This window comes from Pseudophryne corroboree, chromosome 1 (assembly GCF_028390025.1).
Source record: "Pseudophryne corroboree isolate aPseCor3 chromosome 1, aPseCor3.hap2, whole genome shotgun sequence".
NCBI lineage: Eukaryota > Metazoa > Chordata > Amphibia > Anura > Myobatrachidae > Pseudophryne > Pseudophryne corroboree.
In genome coordinates this window covers 1,194,583,164-1,194,610,470 of record NC_086444.1, presented here as the reverse complement: position 1 = coordinate 1,194,610,470, position 27,307 = coordinate 1,194,583,164, and the positions used below count along the sequence as shown (strand labels likewise).

Below are 27,307 nucleotides of genomic sequence, written 5' to 3'. Positions count from 1 at the left end.
ATCATTCATCTGATGGGGGAACAAAACACTGCCTGCTTTTTCTCCCCAAACATGAAACCCTTTTTTAGTGGTACTTGGGTTAATGTCTGAAATGTGTAACACATTTTTCTCTATCGTCCTAAGTGGATGCTGGGGTTCCTGAAAGGACCATGGGGAATAGCGGCTCCGCAGGAGACAGGGCACAAAAGTAAAGCTTTTACAGGTCAGGTGGTGTGTACTGGCTCCTCCCCCTATGACCCTCCTCCAGACTCCAGTTAGATTTTTGTGCCCGGCCGAGAAGGGTGCAATTCTAGGTGGCTCTCATAAAGAGCTGCTTAGAGAGTTTAGCTTAGGTTTACCCTCTCCTGAGACGGCCGCACTTAAAGATCCATCAGATAGGAGGATGGAAAATATCCAAAAAGGTATATACACACATGCAGGTGTTATACTACGACCAGCTATTGCGACTGCCTGGATGTGCAGTGCTGGGGTAGTTTGGTCAGAGTCCCTGATCGAAAATATTGATACCCTGGACGGGGACAATATTTTACTGTCGTTAGAACAAATAAAGGATGCATTTCCTTATATGCGTGATGCACAGAGAGATATCTGCACACTGGCATCACGGGTAAGTGCTATGTCCATTTCAGCCAGAAGAGCTTTATGGACACGACAGTGGACAGGCGATGCGTAGAGGAGTTATTTGGGGTCGGTCTATCGGCTTTGGTGGCCACGGCTACGGCCGGGAAATCCACCTTTCTACCTCAAGTCACTCCCCAACAGAAAAAGGCACCGACTTTTCAACAGCAGCCTTTTCGTTCCTTTAAAAATAAGAGAGCAAAGGGCTATTCATATCTGCCACGAGGCAGAGGACGAGGGAAGAGACAGCAACAGGCAGCTCCTTCCCAGGAACAGAAGCCCTCCCCGGCTTCTACAAAAGCCTCAGCATGACGCTGGGGCTTCGCAAGCGGACTTGGGGGCGGTAGGCGGTCGTCTCAAAAATTACAGCGCGCAGTGGGCTCACTCGCAGGTAAATCCCTGGATCCTGCAGATAATATCTCAGGGGTACAGGTTGAAATTAGAGACAGAGCCACCTCGCCGTTTCCTGAAGTCGGCTTTACCAACGTCCCCCTCAGAAAGGGAGACGGTTTTGGAAGCCATTCACAAGCTGTATTCTCAGCAGGTGATAGTCAAGGTACCTCTTCTACAACAAGGGAAGGGGTATTATTCCACTCTTTTTGTGGTACCGAAGCCGGATGGCTCGGTAAGGCCTATTCTAAATCTGAAGTCCTTGAACCTGTACATAAAGAAGTTCAAGTTCAAGATGGAGTCACTCAGAGCAGTGATAGCGAACCTGGAAGAAGGGGACTTTATGGTATCCTTGGACATCAAGGATGCGTATCTCCACGTTCCAATTACCCCTCACACCAGGGGTACCTCAGGTTCGTTGTACAAAACTGTCACTATCAGTTTCAGACGCTGCCGTTTGGTTTGTCCACGGCACCTCGGGTCTTTACAAAGGTAATGGCCGAGATAATATTTCTTCTTCGAAGAAAAGGCGTATTAATTATCCCATACTTGGACGATCTCCTAATAAGGACAAGGTCCAGAGAACAGCTAGAGATGGGTTTAGCACTATCTCAAGAGGTGCTAAAGCAGCACGGATGGATTCTGAATATTCCAAAATCCCAATTAATGCCGACAACTCGTCTGCTGTTCCTGGGGATGATTCTGGACACAGTTCAGAAAAAGGTTTTTCTTCCCGAAGAAAAAGCCAAGGAGTTATCTGACCTGGTCAGGAACCTCCTAAAACCAGGAAAGGTGTCTGTACATCAATGCACAAGAGTCCTGGGAAAAAATGGTAGCTTCTTACGAAGCAATCCCTTTCGGCAGATTCCATGCAAAGGGATCTGTTGGACAAATGGTCAGGGTCGCATCTTCAGATGCACCTGCGGATAACCCTGTCGCTGAGGACAAGGGTATCCCTTCTGTGGTGGTTGCAGGAGGCTCATCTATTGGAGGGCCGCAGATTCGGCATGCAGGATTGGATCCTGGTGACCACGGATGCCAGCCTGAGAGGCTGGGGAGCAGTCACACAGGGAAGAAATTTCCAGGGAGTGTGGTCGAGCCTGAAAAAGTCTCTTCACATAAGCATTCTGGAACTAAGAGCAATCTACAATGCTCTAAGCCAGGCGGAACCTCTGCTTCAAGGAAGACCGGTGTTGATCCAGTCGGACAACATCACGGCAGTCGCCCATGTAAACAGACAGGGCGGCACAAGAAACAGAATGGCAGAAGCTGCCAGGATCCTTCGCTGGGCGGAGAATCACGTGATAGCACTGTCAGCTGTATTCATCCCGGGCGTGGACAACTGGGAAGCAGACTTCCTCAGCAGACACGACCTTCACCCGGGAGAGTGGGTACTTCATCCAGAAGTTTTCCACATGCTATTAAACCGTTGGGTAAAACCAATGGTGGACATGATGGCGTCTCGCCTCAACAAGACACTGGACAGTTATTGCGCCAGGTCAAGAGATCCGCAGGCAATAGCTGTGGACGCGTTGGTAACACCTTGGGTGTACCAGTCCGTATATGTGTTTCCTCCTCTGCCTCTCATACCAAAGGTATTGAGGATTATACGGCAAAGAGGAGTAAGACTAGTGGCTCCGGATTGGCCAAGAAGGACTTGGTACCCGGAACTTCAAGAGATGGTCACGGACGATCCGTGGCCTCTACTTCTGAGAAGGGACCTGCTTCAGCAGGGTCCTTGTCTTTTTCAAGACTTACCGCGGCTGCGTTTGACGGCATGGCGTTTGAATGCCAGATCCTAAAAGGAAAAGGCATTCCAGAAGAAGTCATTCCTACCTTGATAAAGGCAAGGAAGGAAGTCACCGCGAAGCATTATCGCCGTATTGGCGAAAATATGTTGCGTGGTGCGAGCAGCGGAGTGCTCCGATGGAGGAATTTCAACTGGGTCGTTTTCCTACATTTCCTGCAATCAGGATTGTCTATGGGTCTCAAATTGGGATCTATTAAGGTTCAAATTTCGGCCCTATCAATATTCTTCCAAAAAGAATTGGCCTCAGTCCCTGAGGTCCAGATTTTTATCAAAGGAGTACTGCATATACAGCCTCCTGTGGTGCCTAAGGTGGCACCGTGGGATCTAAATGTAGTTTTAGATTTCCTCAAATCCAATTGGTTTGAACCACTAAAGAATGTGGATTTGAAATATCTCACATGGAAAGTGACTATGTTACTGGCCCTGGCTTCGGCCGGGAGAGTATCTGAACTGGCGGCTTTGTTTTATAAAAGCCCTTATTTAATTTTCCATTCGACATAGGGCAGAGCTGCGGACGCGTCCGCATTTTCTCCCTAAGGTGGTATCAGGGTTTCACCTGAACCAGCCTATTGTAGTGCCTGCGGCTACAGACGACTTGAAGGACTCCAAGTTGTTGGACGTTGTCAGAGCCTTAAAAATATACATTTAAAGGACGGCTGGAGTCAGAAAATCTGACTCGCTGTTTATACTGTATGCACCCAACAAGTTGGGTGCACCTGCTTCTAAGCAGTCGATTGCTCGTTGGATTTGTAACAAAATTCAACTTGTACATTCTGTGGCAGGCCTGCCACAGCCTAAATCTGTTAAGGCCCATTCCGCAAGGAAGGTGGGCTCATCTTGGGCGGCTGCCCGAGGGGTCTCGGCATTACAACTCTGCCGAGCAGCTACGTGGTCAGGGGAGAACACGTTTGTAAATTTTTACAAATTTGATACCCTGGCAAAGGAGGACCTGGAGTTCTCTCATTCGGTGCTGCAGAGTCATCCGCACTCTCCCGCCCGTTTGGGAGCTTTGGTATAATCCCCATGGTCCTTTCAGGAACCCCAGCATCCACTTAGGACGATAGAGAAAATAAGAATTTACTTACCGATAATTCTATTTCTCGGAGTCCGTAGTGGATGCTGGGCGCCCATCCCAAGTGCGGATTATCTGCAATACTTGTACATAGTTATTGTTAACTAATTCGGGTTATTGTTTAGGAAGCCATCTTTCAGAGGCTCCTCTGTTATCATACTGTTAACTGGGTTTAGATCACAAGTTGTACGGTGTGATTGGTGTGGCTGGTATGAGTCTTACCCGGGATTCAAAATCCTCCCTTATTGTGTACGCTCGTCCGGGCACAGTACCTAACTGGAGTCTGGAGGAGGGTCATAGGGGGAGGAGCCAGTACACACCACCTGACCTGTAAAAGCTTTACTTTTGTGCCCTGTCTCCTGCGGAGCCGCTATTCCCCATGGTCCTTTCAGGAACCCCAGCATCCACTACGGACTCCGAGAAATAGAATTATCGGTAAGTAAATTCTTATTTTTATTGCCGGGATTAAGTCACGGATGTTCCTAGTGGATTGTGTATATGTCTCAACCTTGTCGACACTGGAGTCAGACTCCGTGTCGACATCTGTGTCTGCCATCTGAGTGAGCGGGCGTTTTTTTGAGCCCCTGATGGCCTTTGAGACGCCTGGGCAGGCGCGGACTGAGAAGCCGGCTGTCCCACAGCTGTTACGTCATCCACCCTTTTATGTAAGGAGTTGACACTGTCGGTTAATACCTTTCACCTAACCATCCACTCTGGTGTCGGCCCCACAGGGGGCGACATCACATTTATCGGCATCTGCTCCGTCACCATATAAGCCTCCTCATTAAACATGTCGAGACAGCTGTACCGACACACCGCACACACACAGGGAATGCTCTGACTGAGGACAGGACCCCACAAAGCCCTTTGGGGAGACAGAGAGAGAGTATGCCAGCACACACCAGAGCGCTATATAATGTGGGGATTAACCCTATAACTGAGTGAAATTTCCCCAATAGCTGCTTGTACTTTCTTTCTAAGGGCTCAGGAGAGCCCCTAGTGTGCATCCAACCTCGGCCGGGCACAAAATCTAACTGAGGCTTGGAGGAGGGTCATAGTGGGAGGAGCCAGTGCACACCAGGTGACCTAAAGCTTTCTTTAGTTGTGCCCAGTCTCCTGCGGAGCAGCTATTCCCAATGGTCCTTACGGAGTTCCCAGCATCCACTAGGACGTCAGAGAAAGTTAAATACAAAAGTTTGCTAGCAGACACTGGTGCTAAATAGTGAATGGACACAGGAACACTGATCAATGATGGGAACAAACAAACAGGAAAGGAGGTCCACAAACTGAGACTAGAACCCAGCAACAGGGGATCCCGCAGCAACCTGGAACTATGACCAGCAAAGTGTGTCAAACAGCCCAGGAAGATGAAGGGAGCAGCAACCAATCAGCATACTAATAGGAGCAAGTCTCCCTTAAACAGGAGTAACTAACAGCTACCTCACTGCACGTCCCCTTGCCCTGTAAGTGCTTGGCATCTATGTAGCCAGGCAACTCACTCTGGACGCCGGGCAGAAGCTCCCCCCACCAACCACACTGGCTCTGCATTCCCGTTGCTTTGGAGCCAGTGGAAACGGAAGGACGTAAGCGTCCCAGTCGCCAACAACATACGCCGTTCATAACAGTTTTCCATGCAGTCCTGTCCTTAATGACAAATCACTCATATCCTGATATACTCTGTGCTGCTGGAGACCCTGCTACTCCCACTATATAACGCTGTTTGTTGCTTCATGCTTCCTACATTCCCATCCTCACATCATGTCATTGCCCCCGTCACATGCAGCTCTGTCCTCACTGACACATCACTCATCTCCTGCTATACTCTGTGCTGCTGGGGACCCTGCTCCTCCCACTACATAACTCTCAGTCTGTTGCTTCCTGCTGCCTCCATTCCCCTCCTCACATCATGTCACTGCCCCTGTCACATGCAGCCCTGTCCTCACTCACACGTCACTCACCTCCTGATATACTCTGTGCTGCTGGGAATCCTGCTCCTCCCACTATATAACTCTCAGTCTGTGGCTTCCTACTGCATCCATTCCCCTCCTCACATCATTTCACTGCCCCTGTCACATGCAGCCCTGTCCTCACTGACACGTCACTCATCTCCTGATATACTCTGTGCAGCTGGGGACCCTGCTCCTCCCACTATATAACGCTCAGTCTGTAGCTTTCTGCTGCCTCCATTCCCCTCCTCACATCATGTCACTGCCCCTGTCACATGCAGCCCTGTCCTCACTGACACATCACTCATCTCCTGATACACTCTGTGCTGCTGGGGACCCTGCTCCTCCCACTATATAACTCTCAGTTTGTGGCTTCCTGCTGCCTCCATTCCCCTCCTCACATCATGTTACTGCCCCTGTCACACGCAGCCCTGTCCTCACTGACACATCACTCATCTCCTGATACACTCTGTGCTGCTGGGGACCCTGCTCCTTCCACTATATAATTCTCAGTCTGTGGCTTCCTGCTGCCTCCATTCCCCTCCTCACACCATGTCACTGCCCCTGTCACATGCAGCCCTGTCCTCACTGACACATCACTCATCTCCTGATATATTCCTCCCAAATTGTTCAGAGATTATTTGCATATATGTGATGTTTTCCAATTACACATTCCATGGCCTTTATATTCCATGTTAGAAGCCTCCCGTACAAGCGTGCGATATGTTCTGGTAACATGTGAGACAATACAGCAATCATCTTTTCCGTTTCACTTGATAAATATTATCCATGTGCACTGAATAAATCTCAGGGGGAGGATGTGTGTGTGCGCGTGTGTAATACAACTTGTGTTAGCAGGAACGGCACATGCACACCACTCAGCTAGATCCTGCCACTTGTTAATGAAGGTTATTTATGTGTGTGATGATATACGGCCGGATTACTGTACATTGCTGCGATGTTGGATGATTTGCTTATTGCTGCATTAGTAGTAAATAATAATAGTGGAACATTTCTACTGAACATCATCTTCAGTTTCCTGGGAATCTTAAATTATATGTTCCCATAATTGACATTCCGCATTCTCAGCATGATACTGTGCACCCGATGTACAGAGTAAATAACTATAAATTATAAACAAGATAAATAGTAAATGCATGCTGTATACTGTAATGTTATCTGTTACATTATAAATCACATTCCTTTATGTAAACTTACTGTAAGTTGGCACAAACCCTGAGCTTCAGTGTACAGTTTAGTCTCACATACAGTCTGTAAGTGCTTAAATAACGAGATTTATGGTAAGAACTTACCTTTGTTAAATCTCTTTCTGCGAGGTACACTGGGCTCCACAAGGATAGACATTGGGGGTGTAGAGTAGGATCTTGATCTGAAGCACCAACAGGCTCAAAAGCTTTGACCTTCTTCCCAAGATGCATAGCGCCGTCTCCTATATCACCCCGCCTCCGTGCACAGGTGCTCAGTTTGGTTAACCAGCCCAATGCAGTAGCAAGTAAAAAAGACGACAACTGCAAGTTGCCACAAACATCACACTCTCCCGAAAGGAGAAAGTGTCAGCGGCTAATGCCACACCAACCCAAAGAAGCTAAGTGCGTCAGGGTGGGCGCCTTGTGGAGCCCAGTGTACCTCGCAGAAAGAGTTTTAACAAAGGTAAGTTCTTACCATAAATCTCGTTTTCTGCTGCGGGGTACACTGGGCTCCACAAGGATAGACATTTGTTAGCAATTGGGCAAAACCACTGCAGGTGTGGGGGGGGGGGGGGGATATAACATGTGTAGAGAGAGAGAGTTAGATTTGGGTGGGGTATGTTCAAACTGAAATCTAAATTGCAGTGTAAAAATAAAGCAGCCAGTATTTACCCTGCACAGAAACAATATACCCCACCCAAATCTAACTCTCTGTGCAAAATGTTATATCTGCCCCACCTGCAGTGCACATGGGGGGTAATTCCAAGTTGATCACAGCAGCAAAATTTTTACCAGTTGGGCAAAACCATGGGGGTCATTCCGAGTTGTTCGCTCGCAAGCTGCTTTTAGCAGCTTTGCACACGCTAAGCCGCCGCCTACTGGGAGTGAATCTTAGCTTATCAAAATTGCGAACGAAAGATTCGCAATATTGCGAAAAGACTTCTCTGTGCAGTTTCTGAGTAGCTCGAGACTTACTCTGCCAGTGCGATCAGTTCAGTGCTTGTCGTTCCTGGTTTGACGTCACAAACACACCCAGCGTTCGCCCAGACACTCCTCTGTTTCTCCAGCTACTCCCGCGTTTTTCCCAGAAACGGTAGCGTTTTTTCACACACTCCCATAAAACGGCCAGTTTCCGCCCAGAAACACCCACTTCCTGTCAATCACATTACTATCACCAGAACGAAGAAAAAACCTCGTAATGCCGTGAGTAAAATACCTAACTGCATAGCAAATTTACTTGGCGCAGTCGCACTGCGGACATTGCGCATGCGCATTAGCGACTAATCGCTCTGTTGCGAGAAAAAAATAACGAGCGAACAACTCGGAATGACCCCCCATGTGCACTGCAGGGGAGGCAGATTTAACATGTGCAGAGAGAATTAGATTTGTGTGGGGTGTGTTCAATCTGCAATCTAATTTGCAGTGTAAAAATAAAGCAGCCAGTATTTACCCTGCACAGAAATAAAATAACCCACCCAAATCTAACTCTTTCTGCACATGTTATATCTGCCTCCCCTGCAGTGCACATGGTTTTGCCCAATTGCTATCAAAAATCCTGCTGCGATCAACTTGGAATTACCCCCATGGTTTTGCCCATATGCTAACAAATTTGCTGCTGCGACCATGTCTGAATTACCCCTCTGTGCTTCTCCTTTCTGTCTGTGCTCCTCCTCTCTGTCTGTACTAATCCCCTCTGTGCCCCTCCTCTCTGTCTGTGCCCCCCCTCTCTGTCTGTGCTCATCCCCTCTGTCTGTGCTTCTCCCTGTGCTCCTCCTCTCTGTCTGTGCTTCTCCTCTCTATCTGTACTAATCCCCTCTGTGCCCCTCCTCTCTTTCTGTGCCCCTCCTCTCTGTCTGTGCTCATCCCCTCTGTCTGTGCTCCTCCCCTCTGTCTGTGCTTCTCTCTGTGCTCCTCCTCTCTGTCTGTCTGTTCTCCTCTCTGTCTGTGCTTCTCTCTGTATGTGCTCCTCTCCTTTGTCTGTGCTCCTCCTCTCTCTCTGTGAACCTCCTCTCTGTCTGTGCTCCTCCTCTCTGTCTGTGCTTCTCTCTGTCTGTGCTCCTCCCCTTTGTCTGTGCTCCTCCTCTACATCTGTGCTTCTTCTCTCTGACTGTGCTTCTCCTCTCTGTCTGTGACCCTCCCCTCTGTCTGAGCCCCTCCTCGCTGTTTGTGCTCCTTCCCTCTGTCTGTCCTCCTCCTCTCTGTCTGTCCTCCTCCTCTCTGTCTGTGCTCCTCTTCTCTGTCTGTGCTACTCTCTGTCTGTGCTCCTCCCCTTTGTCTGTGCTCCTCCTCTACATCTGTGCTTCTCCTCTCTGTCTGTGCCCCTCCCCTCTGTCTGAGCCCCTCCTCTCTGTTTGTGCTCCTTCCCTCTGTCTGTCCTCCTCCTCTCTGTCTGTGCTCCTCTCTGTCTGTGCTACTCTCTGTCTGTGCTCCTCCCCTTTGTCTGTGCTCCTCCTCTACATCTGTGCTTCTCCTCTCTGTCTGTGCCCCTCCCCTCTGTCTGAGCCCCTCCTCTCTGTTTGTGCTCCTTCCCTCTGTCTGTCCTCCTCCTCTCTGTCTGTGCTCCTTCTCTCTGTCTGTGCTCCTCTTCTCTGTCTGTGCTCCTCCTCTACATCTGTGCTTCTCCTCTCTGACTGTGCTTCTCCTCTCTGTCTGTGCCCCTCCCCTCTGTATGAGCCCCTCCTCTCTGTTTGTGCTCCTTCCCTCTGTCTGTCCTCCTCCTCTCTGTCTGTGCTCCTTCTCTCTGTCTGTGCTACTCTCTGTCTGTGCTCCTCCCCTTTGTCTGTGCTCCTCCTCTACATCTGTGCTTCTCCTCTCTGTCTGTGCCCCTCCCCTCTGTCTGAGCCCCTCCTCTCTGTTTGTGCTCCTTCCCTCTGTCTGTCCTCCTCCTCTCTGTCTGTCCTCCTCCTCTCTGTCTGTGCTCATTCTCTCTGTCTGTGCTCCTATTCTCTGTCTGTGCTCCTCTTCTCTGTCTGTTTTCCTCCTCTCTGTCTGTGCTCATCCTCTCTGTTTTCCTTCTCTCTGTCTGTGCTCATCCTCTCGGTCTGTGCTCCTTCCCTCTGTCTGTGCTGCTCCTCTATTGTCTGTGCTTCTCCTCTCTGTCTGTGCTCCTCCCCTTTGTCTGTGCTCCTCCTCTCTCTGTGAACCTCCTCTCTGTGCTCCTCCTCTCTGTCTGTGCTCCTCCTCTCTGTCTGTGCTTCTCTCTGTCTGTGCTCCTCCCCTTTGTCTGTGCTCCTCCTCTACATCTGTGCTTCTCCTCTCTGTCTGTGCCCCTCCCCTCTGTATGAGCCCCTCCTCTCTGTTTGTGCTCCTTCCCTCTGTCTGTCCTCCTCCTCTCTGTCTGTGCTCCTTCTCTCTGTCTGTGCTACTCTCTGTCTGTGCTCCTCCCCTTTGTCTGTGCTCCTCCTCTACATCTGTGCTTCTCTCTGTCTGTGCCCCTCCCCTATGTCTGAGCCCCTCCTCTCTGTTTGTGCTCCTTCCCTCTGTCTGTCCTCCTCCTCTCTGTCTGTGCTCCTTCTCTCTGTCTGTGCTCCTCTTCTCTGTCTGTGCTCCTCCTCTACATCTGTGCTTCTCCTCTCTGTCTGTGCCCCTCCCCTCTGTCTGAGCCCCTCCTCTCTGTTTGTGCTCCTTCCCTCTGTCTGTCCTCCTCCTCTCTGTCTGTCCTCCTCCTCTCTGTCTGTGCTCCTTCTCTCTGTCTGTGCTCCTATTCTCTGTCTGTGCTCCTCTTCTCTGTCTGTTTTCCTCCTCTCTGTCTGTGCTCATCCTCTCGGCCTGTGCTCCTTCCCTCTGTCTGTGCTGCTCCTCTATTGTCTGTGCTTCTCCTTTCTCTCTGTGCTTTTCCGCTCTGTCTGTGCTCCTCCCCTCTATCTGTGCTTCTCCTCTGTCTGTACTCATCCCCTCTGTCTGTGCTTTTCTGTCTTTGTTCCTCCTCTCTCTCTATGTTTCTCCCTGTCTGTGCTCCTCCCCTCTATCTGTGCTCCTCCTCTGTCTGTACTCATCCCCTCTGTCTGTGCTTTTCTGTCTTTGTTCCTCCTCTCTCTCTATGTTTCTCCCTGTCTGTGCTACTCCTCTCTTTCTGTCTGTTCTACTCTCTGTCTGTGCTCCTCCCCTTTGTCTGTGCTCCTCCTCTACATCTGTGCTTCTCCTCTTTGACTGTGCTTTTCCTCTCTGTCTGAGCCCATCCTCTCTGTCTTTGCTCCTCTTCTCTGTCTGTGCTCCTCCTCTCTGTCTGTGCTCCTCCCCTCTGTCTGTGCTCCTCCCTTCTGTGCTCTTCCCCTCTGTGCTCCTCCCCTTTGTCTTTGCTCCTCCTCTCTGTGCTCCTCCCCTTCACCCCCTCCTCCCATGTAGCTGGAAAATATTTTACATTTTCTACTTATGAGCTTGCTGCAAATAGGTAACGCTATGGGTAATGTGCACTGAGCTGAAATATTTATGTACTGTACATCAACTTTTTCTTTGTAATTGTTTTATCCAACTACGTTTTTATATGGGGATTATTATTTTTTTGAGAAACGTTCAAATTTACATTTATCCAGACCAACCAATCAGCAGACAGATTTCATTCAACTAATGCATGCAAATATTTGATTTGTTGCTCTTGGTTACTGAACATCTACATTAGGGTAAATTTACTAAGGTGGAAGTTCTTTTAGAACTGGTGATATTGCTCATAGCAACCAATCAGATTATACTTAACAGTTATCTAGCTGCTTCTAGAAGATAATAGATAGAATCTCATTGGTTGCTATGGGCAACATCACAGTTCTACCTTAGTAATATCACCCCATTGTATCTATAAATAACCCACAAACTGAGTTCAAAATTAATTGTTAGTAATTCAAACAGCAGCAAGAATTTAGTATATATCTATCTATTTATAGGTCTTTCTATCTATAATCTGTCTGCCTGTTTATCTATCTTATCTATCTATCTATCTATCTATCTATCTATCTATCTATCTATCTATCTATCTATCTATCTATCTATCTGTCTGTCTGTCTGTCTGTCTGTCTGTCTGTCTGTCTGTCTGTCTCTATCTATAGTGTCTGTCTGTCTACAGTATCTATCTATCTATCTATCTATCTATCTATCTATCTATCTGTCTGTCTGTCTGTCTGTCTGTCTGTCTGTCTGTCTCTATCTATAGTGTCTGTCTGTCTACAGTATCTATCTATCTATCTATCTATCTATCTATCTATCTATCTATCTATCTATCTATCTATCTGTCTGTCTCTATCTATAGTGTCTCTCTGTCTACAGTATCTATCTATCTATCTATCTATCTATCTATCTATCTATCTATCTATCTATCTATCTATCTATCTATCTATCTGTCTGTCTGTCTGTCTGTCTGTCTGTCTGTCTGTCTGTCTGTCTGTCTCTATCTATAGTGTCTGTCTGTCTACAGTATCTATCTATCTATCTATCTATCTATCTATCTATCTATCTATCTATCTATCTATCTATCTATATCTGTCTGTCTGTCTGTCTGTCTGTCTGTCTGTCTGTCTGTCTGTCTCTATCTATAGTGTCTGTCTGTCTACATTATCTATCTATCTATCTATCTATCTATCTATCTATCTATCTATCTATCTATCTATCTATCTATCTATCTATCTATCTATCTATCTCTCTGTGTACAGTATCTATCTATCTATCTATCTATCTATCTATCTATCTATCTATCTATCTATCTATCTATCTATCTATCTATCTATCTATCTATCTATCTATCTGTCTGCCTCTCTGTGTACAGTATCTATCTGTCTGTGTGCAGTATCTATCTCTCTGTCTGTCTCTCTATCAATATTTCTATCTACAGACGTGTATATATATATATATATATATATCATATTTAAATGGTTAATTCTTACAGGTAGCACTGGTATTCCTGACAAAAAATGTTCCTATCCGTAGTCTTAGTATAAGCTTCTTCAGTGTAGTGGTGGAAGTATATATTTTATATGCTGTTTGCATATTATTTTATCTGATTGCCTTGGGTTAATGATATGCAGTAACACTAGAAGCTAAGCTACATTTAATCAAGCCTACTGATGTTCCTGTTTTATTTCCCCGCAGTGCCCAGATTCAGCATGCAAACAAGATCTGCTCGCCTATCTGCAACGCATTGCCCTCTACTGCCACCAGCTTAATATCTGCAGCAAGGTGAAAGCCGAAGTCCAGAACCTTGGGGGTGAACTCATTGTTTCTGGGGTGAGTTATGGATAAGTATTGGCAACACTAAATATTCCATACTGTATATATTTATATCATTTATATAGTATATAGAGAAACTTTCTTCTGCAAACTGGTGAAGACAAATACAGAACATTAATATACTGTAGGCCTGTATGTGAAGACAAATACAGAACATTAATATACTGTAGGCCCGTATGTGAAGACAAATACAGAACATTAATATAGGCCTGTATGTGAAGACAAATACAGAACATTAATATAGGCCTGTATGTGAAGACAAATACAGAACGTTAATATAGGCCTGTATGGGAAGACAAATACAGAACATTAATATACTTTAGGCCTGTATGTGAAGACAAATACAAAACATTAATATACTGTAGGCCTGTATGTGAAGACAAATACAGAACATTAATATACTGTAGGCCTGTATGTGAAGACAAATACAGAACATTAATATACTGTAGGCCTGTATGTGAAGACCAATACAGAACATTAATATACTGTAGGCCTGTATGTGAAGACAAATACAGAACATTAATATACTGTAGGCCCGTATGTGAAGACAAATACAGAACATTAATATAGGCCTGTATGTGAAGACAAATACAGAACATTAATATAGGCCTGTATGTGAAGACAAATACAGAACGTTAATATAGGCCTGTATGTGAAGACAAATACAAAACATTAATATACTGTAGGCCTGTATGTGAAGACAAATACAAAACATTAATATACCGTAGGCCTGTATGTGAAGACAAATACAGAACATTAATATACTGTAGGCCTGTATGTGAAGACAAATACAGAACATTAATATAGGCCTGTATGTGAAGACAAATACAGAACATTAATATAGGCCTGTATGTGAAGACAAATACAGAACATTAATATAGGACTGTATGTGAAGACAAATATAGAACATTAATTACAGGCCTGTATGTAGTGTATATGAATTGTGCAAAGATATTTAACAAAGTCAGTTTTAAATATATCCATTGAGAACATACAGTGTCTGAAAAATGTACTTTATACAAGACCCGTCGTAGCATGAGAAATACTTTTCATCAAGGGCTCTTGAATTAGTACACAGTCTGCCTCATTCAGATAAATGAATATCACAGGGCCAAACATTAATGTCATTTCCCGCTCAGGTTCCTGATTTTTCTACTAAAATTAACTTTCTTTAAGGTTCATCAGGTACAGTGTAGCAAGAGCTCAGTTTCTTTTGAAGGACTTATTTGACAACGCACATCATATAATGATACTAACCCATCAAATATTCCCCCATATTCACCTTGGGCCTGATTAAGATGTGGACGGAAAAACAGAATTGAAGCAATGCAGCATTGTTCAGTAAACTGTGCAAGACCCGTACTGACGTACTACACGTCCTGCATTCTCGAGGCCAAAGTCTCCGGCTTATGATGGAGATTTCCTGTCCTCAGTGACGGAGCTGCTGTGACCGGTCTGCGTGGCCTCACGGGTCACTCAGCCAGGCCGATGGTGTCTCAGAGTGATCCTTGGACACACATGCATGCAGGAGACAGCTATTCACACCAGACGCCTCCTGCCGCAGGAGCATATGTAAGCATCGCTTCCAAGGAAGTAGCAGCGATGAAAAGTCCATCCACATCTGAATCGCACCCGTGTTATTAAATAAGTGAAATGACATGAATTCATTTTCAGTTATTATTTTACATTGTTCATTTGGAATGCTACCTTATCACTTCCTCTGGACATTGCCAATTGTTTAGAAATACTGAACTGCTGGAAACAAGATTAGGAAATGATAAAACACAATGTGATACTGTAATTATCTATAAATGACACATTACTCCTCATCACCACATGTTGCAACTTTCCTTGCTGGCCTCAACTCTGGAGGGATTTACTGACAAGCCCGCTTGTTACTTTCCATCTCCACAAATTGTGGCCGAATTCCTCTCCTGTGTTTTCAGTTTTCTTCCTTTTTTCTCTATCGTCCTAAGTGGATGCTGGGGTTCCTGAAAGGACCATGGGGAATAGCGGCTCCGCAGGAGACAGGGCACAAAAAAGTAAAGCTTTACTAGGTCAGGTGGTGTGCACTGGCTCCTCCCCCTATGACCCTCCTCCAGACTCCAGTTAGATTTTGTGCCCGAACGAGAAGGGTGCAATCTAGGTGGCTCTCCTAAAGAGCTGCTTAGAGAAAGTTTAGTTTAGGTTTTTTTCTTTACAGTGAGTCCTGCTGGCAACAGGATCACTGCAACGTGGGACTTAGGGGGAAAGTAGTAAACTCACCTGCATGCAGAGTGGATTTGCTGCTTGGCTACTGGACACCATTAGCTCCAGAGGGATCGAACACAGGCCCAGCCGTGGAGTCCGGTCCCGGAGCCGCGCCGCCGACCCCCTTGCAGATGCTGAAGCGTGAAGAGGTCCGGAAACCGGCGGCTGAAGACTCCTCAGTCTTCATAAGGTAGCGCACAGCACTGCAGCTGTGCGCCATTTTCCTCTCAGCACACTTCACTGGGCAGTCACTGAGGGTGCAGAGCGCTGGGGGGGGGCGCTCTGAGAGGCAAATATAAACCTTATACAAGGCTAAAAATACCTCACATATAGCCCATAGGGGCTATATGGAGATATTTAACCCCTGCCTGACTGGAAAAATAGCGGGAGAAGAACCCGCCGAAAAAGGGGCGGGGCCTATCTCCTCAGCACACGGCGCCATTTTCTGTCACAGCTCCGCTGGTCAGAACGGCTCCCAGGTCTCTCCCCTGCACTGCACTACAGAAACAGGGTAAAACAGAGAGGGGGGGCACATTAATGGCTATATATATATATATTAAAGCAGCTATAAGGGAGCACTTAATATAAGGATATCCCTTGTATATATAGCGCTTTGTGGTGTGTGCTGGCAGACTCTCCCTCTGTCTCCCCAAAAGGGCTAGTGGGTCCTGTCTTCATTAGAGCATTCCCTGTGAGTTTGCGGTGTGTGTCGGTACGTGGTGTCGACATGTATGAGGACGATATTGGTGTGGAGGCGGAGCAATTGCCAAATATGCAGATGTCACCCCCCAGGGGGTCGACACCAGAATGGATGCCTTTATTTGTGGAATTACGTGATGGTTTATCTTCCCTTAAACAGTCAGTTGAGGACATGAGGCGGCCGGACAATCAATTAATGCCTGTCCAGGCGCCTCAAACACCGTCAGGGGCTGTAAAACGCCCTTTGCCTCAGTCGGTCGACACAGACCCAGACACGGGCACTGATTCCAGTGACGACGGTAGAAATTCAAACGTATTTTCCAGTAGGGCCACACGTTATATGATTTTGGCAATGAAGGAGACGTTACATTTAGCTGATACTACAGATACCGTAAAACAGGGTATTATGTATGGTGTGAAAAAACTACAAACAGTTTTTCCTGAATCAGAAGAATTAAATGACGTGTGTGATGAAGCGTGGGTTGCTCCTGATAAAAAGTTGATAATTTCAAAAAAGTTATTGGCATTATACCCTTTCCCGCCAGAGGTTAGGGCGCGCTGGGAAACACCCCCTAAGGTGGACAGGGCGCTCACACGCTTATCCAAACAAGTGGCGTTACCCTCTCCTGAGACGGCCGCACTTAAGGATCCATCAGATAGAAAGATGGAAGTTATTCAAAAGAATATATACACACATGCAGGTGTTATACTACGACCAGCTATAGCAACTGCCTGGATGTGCAGTGCTGGAGTAGTTTGGTCAGAATCCCTGATTGAAAATATTGATACCCTAGATAGGGACAATGTTTTACTGTCGTTAGAACAAATAAAGGATGCATTTATCTATATGCGTGATGCACAGAGGGATATTTGCACACTGGCATCTCGGGTGAGTGCTATGTCCATTTCAGCCAGAAGAGCCTTATGGACACGACAGTGGACAGGCGATGCGGATTCAAAACGTCACATGGAGGTTTTGCCGTATAAAGGGGAGGAGTTATTTGGAGTTGGTCTATCAGACTTGGTGGCCACGGCTACTGCCGGGAAATCCACTTTTTTACCTCAAGTCACTCCCCAACAGAGAAAGGCACCGACCTTTCAACCGCAGCCTTTTCGCTCCTACAAAAATAAGAGAGCAAAGGGCTTGTCGTACCTGCCACGAGGCAGAGGAAGAGGGAAGAGACACCAACAGGCAGCTCCTTCCCAGGAACAGAAGCCCTCCCCGGCTCCTGCAAAAACCTCAGCATGACGCTGGGGCCTCTCAAGCGGACTCGGGGACAGTGGGGGGCCGTCTCAAAAATTACAGCGCGCAGTGGGCTCACTCGCAGGTAGACCCCTGGATCCTGCAGATAATATCTCAGGGGTACAGGTTGGAATTAGAGACGGATCCTCCTCATCGTTTCCTGAAGTCTGCCTTACCAACCGTCTCTTCCGAAAGGGAGAGGGTGTTGGAAGCCATTCACAAGCTGTACGCTCAGCAGGTGATAGTCAAAGTACCCCTATTACAACAAGGAAAGGGGTATTATTCCACTCTATTTGTGGTACCGAAGCCGGATGGCTCGGTAAGGCCTATTCTAAATCTGAAGTCCTTGAACCTCTACATAAAAAAGTTCAAGTTCAAGATGGAGTCACTCAGAGCAGTGATAGCGAACCTGGAAGAAGGGGACTTTATGGTATCCTTGGACATCAAGGATGCGTATCTACACGTTCCGATTTACCCCGCACACCAGGGGTACCTCAGGTTCATTGTTCAAAACTGTCACTATCAGTTTCAGACGCTGCCGTTCGGATTGTCCACGGCGCCTCGGGTCTTTACCAAGGTAATGGCCGAGATGATGATTCTTCTTCGAAGAAAAGGCGTATTAGTTATCCCATACTTGGACGATCTCCTAATAAGGGCAAGGTCCAGAGAACAGCTGGAGACAGCTTTAGCACTATCTCAAGAGGTGCTAAGACAACACGGGTGGATTCTGAATATTCCAAAATCCCATTTAATCCCGACAACTCGTCTGCTGTTCCTAGGAATGATTCTGGACACGGTTCAGAAAAAGGTTTTCCTTCCAGAGGAAAAAGCCAAGGAGTTATCCGATCTGGTCAGGAACCTCCTAAAACCAGGAAAAGTGTCAGTACATCAATGCACAAGAGTCCTGGGAAAAATGGTGGCTTCTTACGAAGCAATTCCATTCGGCAGATTCCATGCAAGAATATTCCAAAGGGATCTGTTGGACAAATGGTCAGGGTCGCATCTGCAGATGCACCTGCGAATAACCCTGTCACCAAAGACAAGGGTGTCACTTCTGTGGTGGTTGCAGAAGGCTCACCTATTAGAAGGCCGCAGATTCGGCATTCAGGATTGGATCTTGGTGACCACGGACGCCAGCCTGAGAGGCTGGGGAGCAGTCACACAAGGAAGAAACTTCCAGGGAGTATGGACGAGTCTGGAAAAGTCTCTTCACATAAACATTCTGGAACTAAGAGCAATCTACAATGCTCTAAGCCAGGCGGAACTTCTCCTGCAAGGAAAGCCGGTGTTGATTCAGTCGGACAACATCACGGCGGTCGCCCATGTAAACAGGCAGGGCGGCACAAGAAGCAGGAGTGCAATGGCAGAAGCTGCCAAGATTCTTCGCTGGGCGGAGAATCACGTGATAGCACTGTCAGCAGTGTTCATCCCGGGCGTGGACAACTGGGAAGCAGACTTCCTCAGCAGACACGATCTTCATCCGGGAGAGTGGGGTCTACATCCAGAAGTCTTCAACATGTTAATAGACCGTTGGGAAAGACCAATTGTAGACATGATGGCGTCTCGCCTCAACAAGAAACTGGACAAATATTGCGCCAGGTCAAGAGATCCACAGGCAATAGCTGTGGACGCACTGGTAACTCCTTGGGTGTACCAGTCAGTGTATGTGTTTCCTCCTCTGCCGCTCATACCAAAGGTATTGAAGATCATACGGCAAAGAAGAGTAAGAACAATACTAGTGGTTCCGGATTGGCCGAGAAGGACTTGGTATCCGGAACTTCAAGAGATGCTCACGGACGAACCGTGGCCTCTACCTCTGAGAAGGGACCTGCTACAGCAGGGTCCCTGTCTTTTTCAAGACTTACCGCGGCTGCGTTTGACGGCATGGCGGTTGAACGCCAGATCCTAAAAGGGAAAGGCATTCCAGAAGAAGTCATTCCTACCTTGATTAAGGCACGGAAGGAAGTCACCGTGAAACATTATCACCGCATTTGGCGAAAATATGTAGCGTGGTGCGAGGATCGGAGGGTTCCGACGGAGGAATTCCAACTGGGTCGTTTCCTACATTTCCTGCAATCAGGATTATCTATGGGTCTCAAATTGGGATCCATTAAGGTTCAAATTTTCGGCCCTGTCAATATTCTTCCAAAAAGAATTGGCCTCTGTCCCTGAGGTCCAGACTTTTGTCAAGGGAGTACTGCATATACAGCCTCCTGTGGTGCCTCCGGTGGCACCGTGGGATCTAAATGTAGTTTTAGATTTCCTCAAATCCCATTGGTTTGAACCATTGAAAAAGGTGGATTTGAAATATCTCACATTGAAAGTGACTATGTTACTAGCCCTGGCCTCTGCCAGGAGAGTATCTGAATTGGCGGCTTTATCTTATAAAAGTCCTTATCTAATCTTCCATTCGGATAGGGCAGAACTGCGGACTCGTCCGCATTTTCTCCCTAAAGTGGTATCAGCATTTCATCTGAACCAACCTATTGTGGTGCCTGCGGCCACTAGCGACTTGGAGGACTCCAAGTTGTTGGACGTTGTCAGAGCCTTAAAAATATACATTGCAAGGACGGCTGGAGTCAGAAAATCTGACTCGCTGTTTATATTGTATGCACCCAACAAGTTGGGCGCACCTGCTTCTAAGCAGTCGATTGCTCGTTGGATTTGTAACACAATTCAACTTGCACATTCTGTGGCAGGCCTGCCACAGCCTAAAACTGTAAAAGCCCACTCCACAAGGAAGGTGGGCTCATCTTGGGCGGCTGCCCGAGGGGTCTCGGCATTACAACTCTGCCGAGCAGTTACGTGGTCGGGGGAGAACACGTTTGTAAAATTTTACAAATTTGATACCCTGGCAAAGGAGGACCTGGAGTTCTCTCATTCGGTGCTGCAGAGTCATCCGCACTCTCCCGCCCGTTTGGGAGCTTTGGTATAATCCCCATGGTCCTTTCAGGAACCCCAGCATCCACTTAGGACGATAGAGAAAATAAGAATTTACTTACCGATAATTCTATTTCTCGGAGTCCGTAGTGGATGCTGGGCGCCCATCCCAAGTGCGGATTATCTGCAATACTTGTACATAGTTATTGTTAACTAATTCGGGTTATTGTTAAGGAGCCATCTTTAAGAGGCCCTTTCTGTTGTCATACTGTTAACTGGGTTTAGATCACAAGTTGTACGGTGTGATTGGTGTGGCTGGTATGAGTCTTACCCGGGATTCAAAATGCCTCCCTTATTGTGTATGCTCGTCCGGGCACAGTACCTAACTGGAGTCTGGAGGAGGGTCATAGGGGGAGGAGCCAGTGCACACCACCTGACCTAGTAAAGCTTTACTTTTTTGTGCCCTGTCTCCTGCGGAGCCGCTATTCCCCATGGTCCTTTCAGGAACCCCAGCATCCACTACGGACTCCGAGAAATAGAATTATCGGTAAGTAAATTCTTATTTTTTTCCATCTTACCCTCCTTTCATCTTCTCCTTTCAGAAGGCCACCACCGTAGCCCTCAACCTTCTGTCCCCAGGGCTTCAACAATGATAACTACACCAGTTACCATTCTACCATTCATGAAATGGTTCTCCATCCTTCCCATCGCTCCCATCTCATTCTGAAGCCCGAAACCCCGTAACGCCATCGCTTTCCTCTTCTGTTCTTCTTTCTCGTATGGCAACCTGTAGCCGGCTTATTCTCTACCACTCTTCTCCTGTTTCTGCTGACACTAATCAGCTTCTTTTCAGATCTGTAAGTGATCCTGCTGGGCTGTTTCATCTCTTGTCATCTCCAATATCTCAGGAAAAGAGCAAGAACACCTTTCAAGATAAAATAACTATTGTTATAAATATGCATTGACTTTAATCTGCAATGCATATCTTTATTATTGTAATTTTTACACAACAGGCTCTGTTTTTGAGATCAAAGATTTCCTCATTTAAGCAGGTCAGTTCTTAGTGATATGTTTCAGTGCTGTCTTCCCTGTATCTCAAAGGAAGAGAATCCTCTGATTCTTTTAAAGCAGGGGTTCTAAACTGCAGTCTTCAAGTGCCACCAGCAGGCCATGTTTTGTGGATTTCTTCAATCGCGCTCAGGTGAGTTAATTTACATTGCTGGGTCAGTAATTATTTAAACTGCTTCCACAGTTAGAAGATCCTAAAAACATGTCCTGTTGGGAAAACTGGAGGGTTGAGGTCGAGGACCCCTGTTTTAAAGGACTCACTTGTTTACATAACTGTTTCCTAAATGATGCTCACAGGGGTAAAGTTATGCACATTAGCAAAACATCCCAAGATAAGATGGAATTCCCTGAGTAACAGATGTTATCATCGTAGGTCAATAGTACTTCATGTTACTACTCTGCCTTGTGATCGATCCACCGACAAAAGCCTCTTCTGGAAATTTGGTGGAGTCCTGTTGTGATGAAAAATGAATATTTTATTCCGCGCTGAAGGCCGATTCAATTAGCCGTGAAAAGCCATTTTCACTGTAAAAACTGCGATTTTACCTCGAATCACGAAAATGCCAATTCAGTTGTAGGCGAAATTGTATTCGCAGCAACTTTACTGCAAATTTCGATTCACCACTTCCAAGCAGATGGGAAGTTGGGAAAAATCCCTATTTTAATTTAAAAATGTTGGGGTTTGGTTCTGAACCCCTGGGGACCCTCCCCCCTCCCCCTGAATGATCAATTAGGGAATTGCAAGTTTTCAATTGTTATTAATTAGCCAATAATGACATGTTGGGGTGAAATAGTGCAGAATGATGGTAATTGGGGTAGAAGAGATGGGACAGGTATATTAGGGGGCTTTATGAGTTGGACCAGTGTTTTTAGACTTGCAGGTGGGAGTAATCGGTCTGTTTCCACTTTAAAATAACCCAAATACTGTATATACTTTTATCTATTTTTATCTACCCCAAATTTAATTTTAGCACTTATTTTGCTGGAAAATAATTGTATTCTATAATTTTATTATATTAAAAAAACACCTGCATATAACAGCCATTTGACCCATTTAACTACCAGAAATACTTTTATTGTTTATAACCAATAATAAACTTTTATACTGTTATCCGATGTAAGTTTAACTTTTTTGGGGGGTACAGGCAGAGTTAAATATTTTTTTACTTTTCACTTTTGGCAACGATTTTTGCGGTAATCCCATTTTCACGAATTTGCAATTGAATAGGTGAATTGCGGAAGCACACATACCCGTGAAAAGCCCCTTTTTGTAGCAAAAAAGCAGTGAAATATGTGAAAACGGCAATCGCTGTAAATTCCCAAAATTTTGCGGCTAATTGAATTCAGCTCTGAGGCGGACATTGGGAAGCATTAGTTGGAATCATTGGTTAGAAGTATTAAAAATAACAATACTTGTTAACAATTGAATATTTTTCTTTGCAAAGACAGTTTCCAAACATTATATTTGTTGGTTTTCAATTTTTAAAAAAAATTAGTATCAAGGATGAACATGTATATGTGTACAGTATTTACAATGAACTTTTACTTAAATAGCGACAACATGCTTTATAGCACTTTGCAACTGGGAACAAACACAGTAATAATACAAGACTGTGGCGTCACAGACAGAGAAAGAGGTAAGAGGGCCCTGCTCGTATGTATCTTACAGTCTATAGGACGTATAGTGAAAGTTTCAACATACATTCGTATTGGTTTCATGAATATATTTGAACCTCCTGGGCTTTAATATCAGGGAAGCAGAAATTTAGCAAATCTTGGAGAGAGATAAAGTGGAGAAGTTGCCCATAGCAACCAACTGTCATTTTATAGACTGTGCTAAATATAGGATAGCTAGAAGCTGATCTCTCTTTCCAAGGCTTGATACATTTCCCCTTGAGTATGTAACTGTATACAGGGAACATGAGCTCTCTGACTTAATAATAAACGTTTCCTGGTTTTGTTTATTGCACTTACATATTATGAACAATTATATGATTTAGATCTTATCACTGCTGTGCGTTTCCGCACAGCGGGCAATCGGGTAGTAGCTGCACATGCGTATGCACCGCAATGCGCACGCACATTGGACAACAACAAAGGACATCGCCGGTCAGCGACAGGATGGTGCGAAAAATCCGATCATACGGGTGTTCGCAAGGTGGTTGACAGGAGGAAGCCGTTTGTGGGTGGTAACTGAGCGTTTACTGGGAGTGTCAGGGAAAACGCAGGAGTGCCCGAGTGTTTTCAGGGAGTGTGTCTGATGTCAACTCCGGCCCCGAACTGCCTGTTCTCATCGCACTGTAGGAGCAAGTCCTGGGCTGCGCCCCTCTTTTACGGCTAAATGTCCCGCCTCTACAAACCCAAACGTTGGGAGGTATGACCTAGCACACCACACTGCCCCGCCATATTACAGTATTACACCATATCAGTGGTGAATTTCCCATTAGGCATGTGAGGCAGGTGCCTAGGGGTGGCACTTGTTGGGGGAGCGGCACTTGGATGCTTGTGTTGGTACTGTCAGCCCAAAATGTACCAGTAACTGCAAAATATTACCACTGTACTGTACCATATGCTATCTTGAATGGAGCGCAAACGGGTAGGACATGCACACACTGCCCCTGTAAGCAGTCCTGCTTAGTAAATATGTATAAATAAAAAATATAAATACAAAAATGTCAGAATTAGTGATTTCCGCTGCGGAGTACACTGGGCTCCACAGGGAATGACATTGAGTAGGAGTAGGATCTTGATCCGAGGCACCAACAGGCTCAAAGCTTTGACTGTTCCCAGAATGCATAGCGCCGCCTCCTCTATAACCCCGCCTCCGTGCACAGGAGCTCAGTTTTGTAGTTGGTGCCTTGCAGTAAGCAGGCATACAACAGGGGGGCTGCTCCAGCAGCCCTGGGAAGAGGGTTCAGGTAAGGGGAGTTCTTTACCCCCCAGTGGGACCGTAGCAACGGGGGTTCATAATGACCCACCTTGGGCTACTTTCTCCATGTTATTGAATACGCTAGTAACTAGACTTGCGCCCCCTATGGGACCTCCTGTGCCGGTACAACCGCTTTTGGCACTTTTCTCACTGAGGGTTCAGGTTCTGCAGGCCCGGGCAGCCTCTAGAAATTGTGGGGCCCGGGACTGACAAAATAGACAGGGCCCCTCCTAAAAACAAGATTCTGCTGCACTGCTCCACCCCTATGTGATGTCATACATTGTGACGTTACATATAGGTGGAGCGTTGCGGATCTGCAGGAACGGTTCACAGAGAGCTGATGCGTAGATAAGGCTTGTTTTAAGAAGTCCTCCCTGCGCATCAGCCCACTGTTGATTCACAGACTGGTGCAGGTCTACAGGTATTGGCGGTAGGAGCCAGGGGTGGGTCCCCCTCTCTCTAAGGGTCCAGGACACCAGTCCCCACAGTCCCCCCCCCCGGTGGCTGCCCTGCACATTGCTATTCTATCTGACATGTGGATGCGTTTTTAGAAAAGTCGGACACTACATTTTATTCTTGCTTAACCTAGATATTACTGTCCATCACCCATGCTAGGCCGGCTACATTACATGTAACTAGCACAGTGATAAATAGGACATTTATTTTGCAGCCTGGTTTGTTTTGTAGTCTTACTATTGTGTCTGGGCTGTGACTCAGGTGCCGGCGTGCAGCGACAACAGCTGGTAATTGTAATGTAGCACTTCCAGGCTGGACTGAGCACTCGGATATATCTGCATCACAAAGAAATCATTAGTGGAAAGCTGAGATAAACGAGACCTGTAACAATAATATGCACAACGGCCAGTGAGGAAGTGTAACAGTGACTGCACCATGCTTTGTGCGCCCAGAGTCTCTGCAGGGCTTGCATAGTTTTACATTGACTCCTTTTATGTTGAGCTGACAACTATGCACAGGTGATATCCGACTTAACCACCAGGACATTACAGGTGACTGGCCCGTCATGAATAAAGTACTCTCAAGTATATAGCTCATCCACTAGACAACCTAGGCTCAGGGGGAGCTGTGGATTTGTGTTACTCAAAACCATATAGTTATTTTTGAAAAACAGAAGGGGGACCTCATAGGCTCTCAATCAGGCTCTGTAGCCGTGTTATGTGACATTGCTTTAGCCTGTATCATAAACTCTGGTGTAATAAATTGCATATGTCTATGTCTTTATAACGTGCTCTCTGAGATTGATTTCTTGTTAGAAATATTTTTATTTTAACTAACAAGCTAGCTAACTAACTAACTAACTAACTAACTAACTAACTAACTAACAAACAAACAAACAAACACACTAACTAACCAACTAAAGGGGAAATGTATCAAACTTTCTAGAGTGGAGAAATGGACAAGTGGAAACATTGGGGGTCATTCTGAGTTGATCGTTCGCTGCCGATTTTCGCAGTGCAGCAATCAGGTAAAAAAACGGCATTTATGCGCATGCGTATGCCCCGCAATGCGCATGCGCGACGTATGGGTACAAAGCCCTTTGTGGTTGTGCTCCGGTTCAAGCGAAGTTTTCCTTCACACTGACGGCCGCAAGAAGATTGACAGGAAAGGGGCGTATCTGGGTGTCAACTGACTGTTTTCAGGGAGGGTTTGCAAAAACGCAGTCCTGTCCAGGCGTTCGCTGGGTGGGTGTATGACGTCAAATCCGGACACGAATAGGCTGAAGTGATCGCAAGCTCTGAGTAGGTTTAGAGCTACTCTGAAACTGCACAAACTGTTTTTGTAGAGCTCGGCTGCACAGGCGTTCGCACTTCTGCTAAGCTAAAATACACTCCCTAGTGGGCGGCGGCATAGTGTTTGCTAAAACTAGCCAGCAAGCGATCAACTCGGAATGACCCCCATTGTCCATAGCATCCAATCGTGATCCGGTCTTTAGGTCGACAGTAACTAAGTTGACTACTATTGGTCGACAGTAACTAGGCTGACAGGGTCTCTAGGTGGACAGGGTCTCTAGGTCGACATGTTTAGGTTGACAGGTCAAAAGGTCGACAGGAGTTTTTCACTATTTTTTTCTTTTTTTTGACCTTTTTCATACTTAACGATCCACGTGGACTACGACTGGGAATAGTAACCAGTGCCCGAAGCATGGCGAGCGAAGTGACTTTGCGAGGGGACACTGTGCACTAATTGGGGTTCCCGGTCACTTTACGAAGAAAACGACACCAGAAAAACATGAAAAACTCATGTCGACCTTTTGACACATCGACCTAGAAACCCTGTCGATCTAGAGACCGTGTTTACATAGTTACTGTCGACCAATAGTGGTCGACCTAGTTACTGTCGACCTTGCATACCACACCCCATCCAATCAGCTTGCACCTAATATTTTATTAAATATACTTGATAAATGCTATCCAGAAACTTATTGGTTGCTAAGGGCAACCTCTCCACTGGTACTCTTCTCCACTCTATTTACTACTTAATATAGATATACTGTAGCCATGTTCATCTTGCTGCATGGTGCGCCTAGCTGTGACTATTTGCTTTTGCCAAGTGCTCCATTAATTTCGTTAGGAATTAATGGAGCAATCGCCAGCTGCGAATAGTCGCAACTCGGCGAACCATGCAGCAAGCCGTGTTACAGCAAGATGAGCATGGCTACTACATCTGTGCATCAACCCTTAATTAACAAACTAACTAACCCATTCACACTGCACTTGACCCGGTAATAACCCATTATTTATTCCCGGGTTGAATAACCGGGTCAGGCGACCCGGACATTTGGGAGTGACCCTTTCACACCGGACACTTCAAACAAAAGTTTGTGCAGTCTCTGAACTGCCCAGGACTTACTCAGCCGCTGCGATGATCGGGGTCGGAGCGGACGTCAGAAACCCTTCTTCAAAATGCCTGGTCACGCCTGCGTTTTCCTGGACACACCTACAAAACGGTCATTTGCCACCCAC

At 46.3% G+C, this 27,307-nt stretch overlaps 1 protein-coding gene across 5 annotated transcripts in view; it reads left to right on the top strand.

Annotated features, from left to right (window-relative positions):
- CTNNA2 (catenin alpha 2) overlaps positions 1-27,307 on the top strand; it is a 2,737,142-nt gene that overhangs the window by 2,505,710 nt on the left and 204,125 nt on the right. For all 5 annotated transcript variants that reach the window (XM_063925313.1, XM_063925315.1, XM_063925316.1 and 2 more), the window contains one exon: positions 13,120-13,254. In XM_063925313.1, the coding sequence (XP_063781383.1) occupies positions 13,120-13,254 (135 nt within the window). The remainder of the gene's footprint in view (positions 1-13,119; positions 13,255-27,307) is intronic.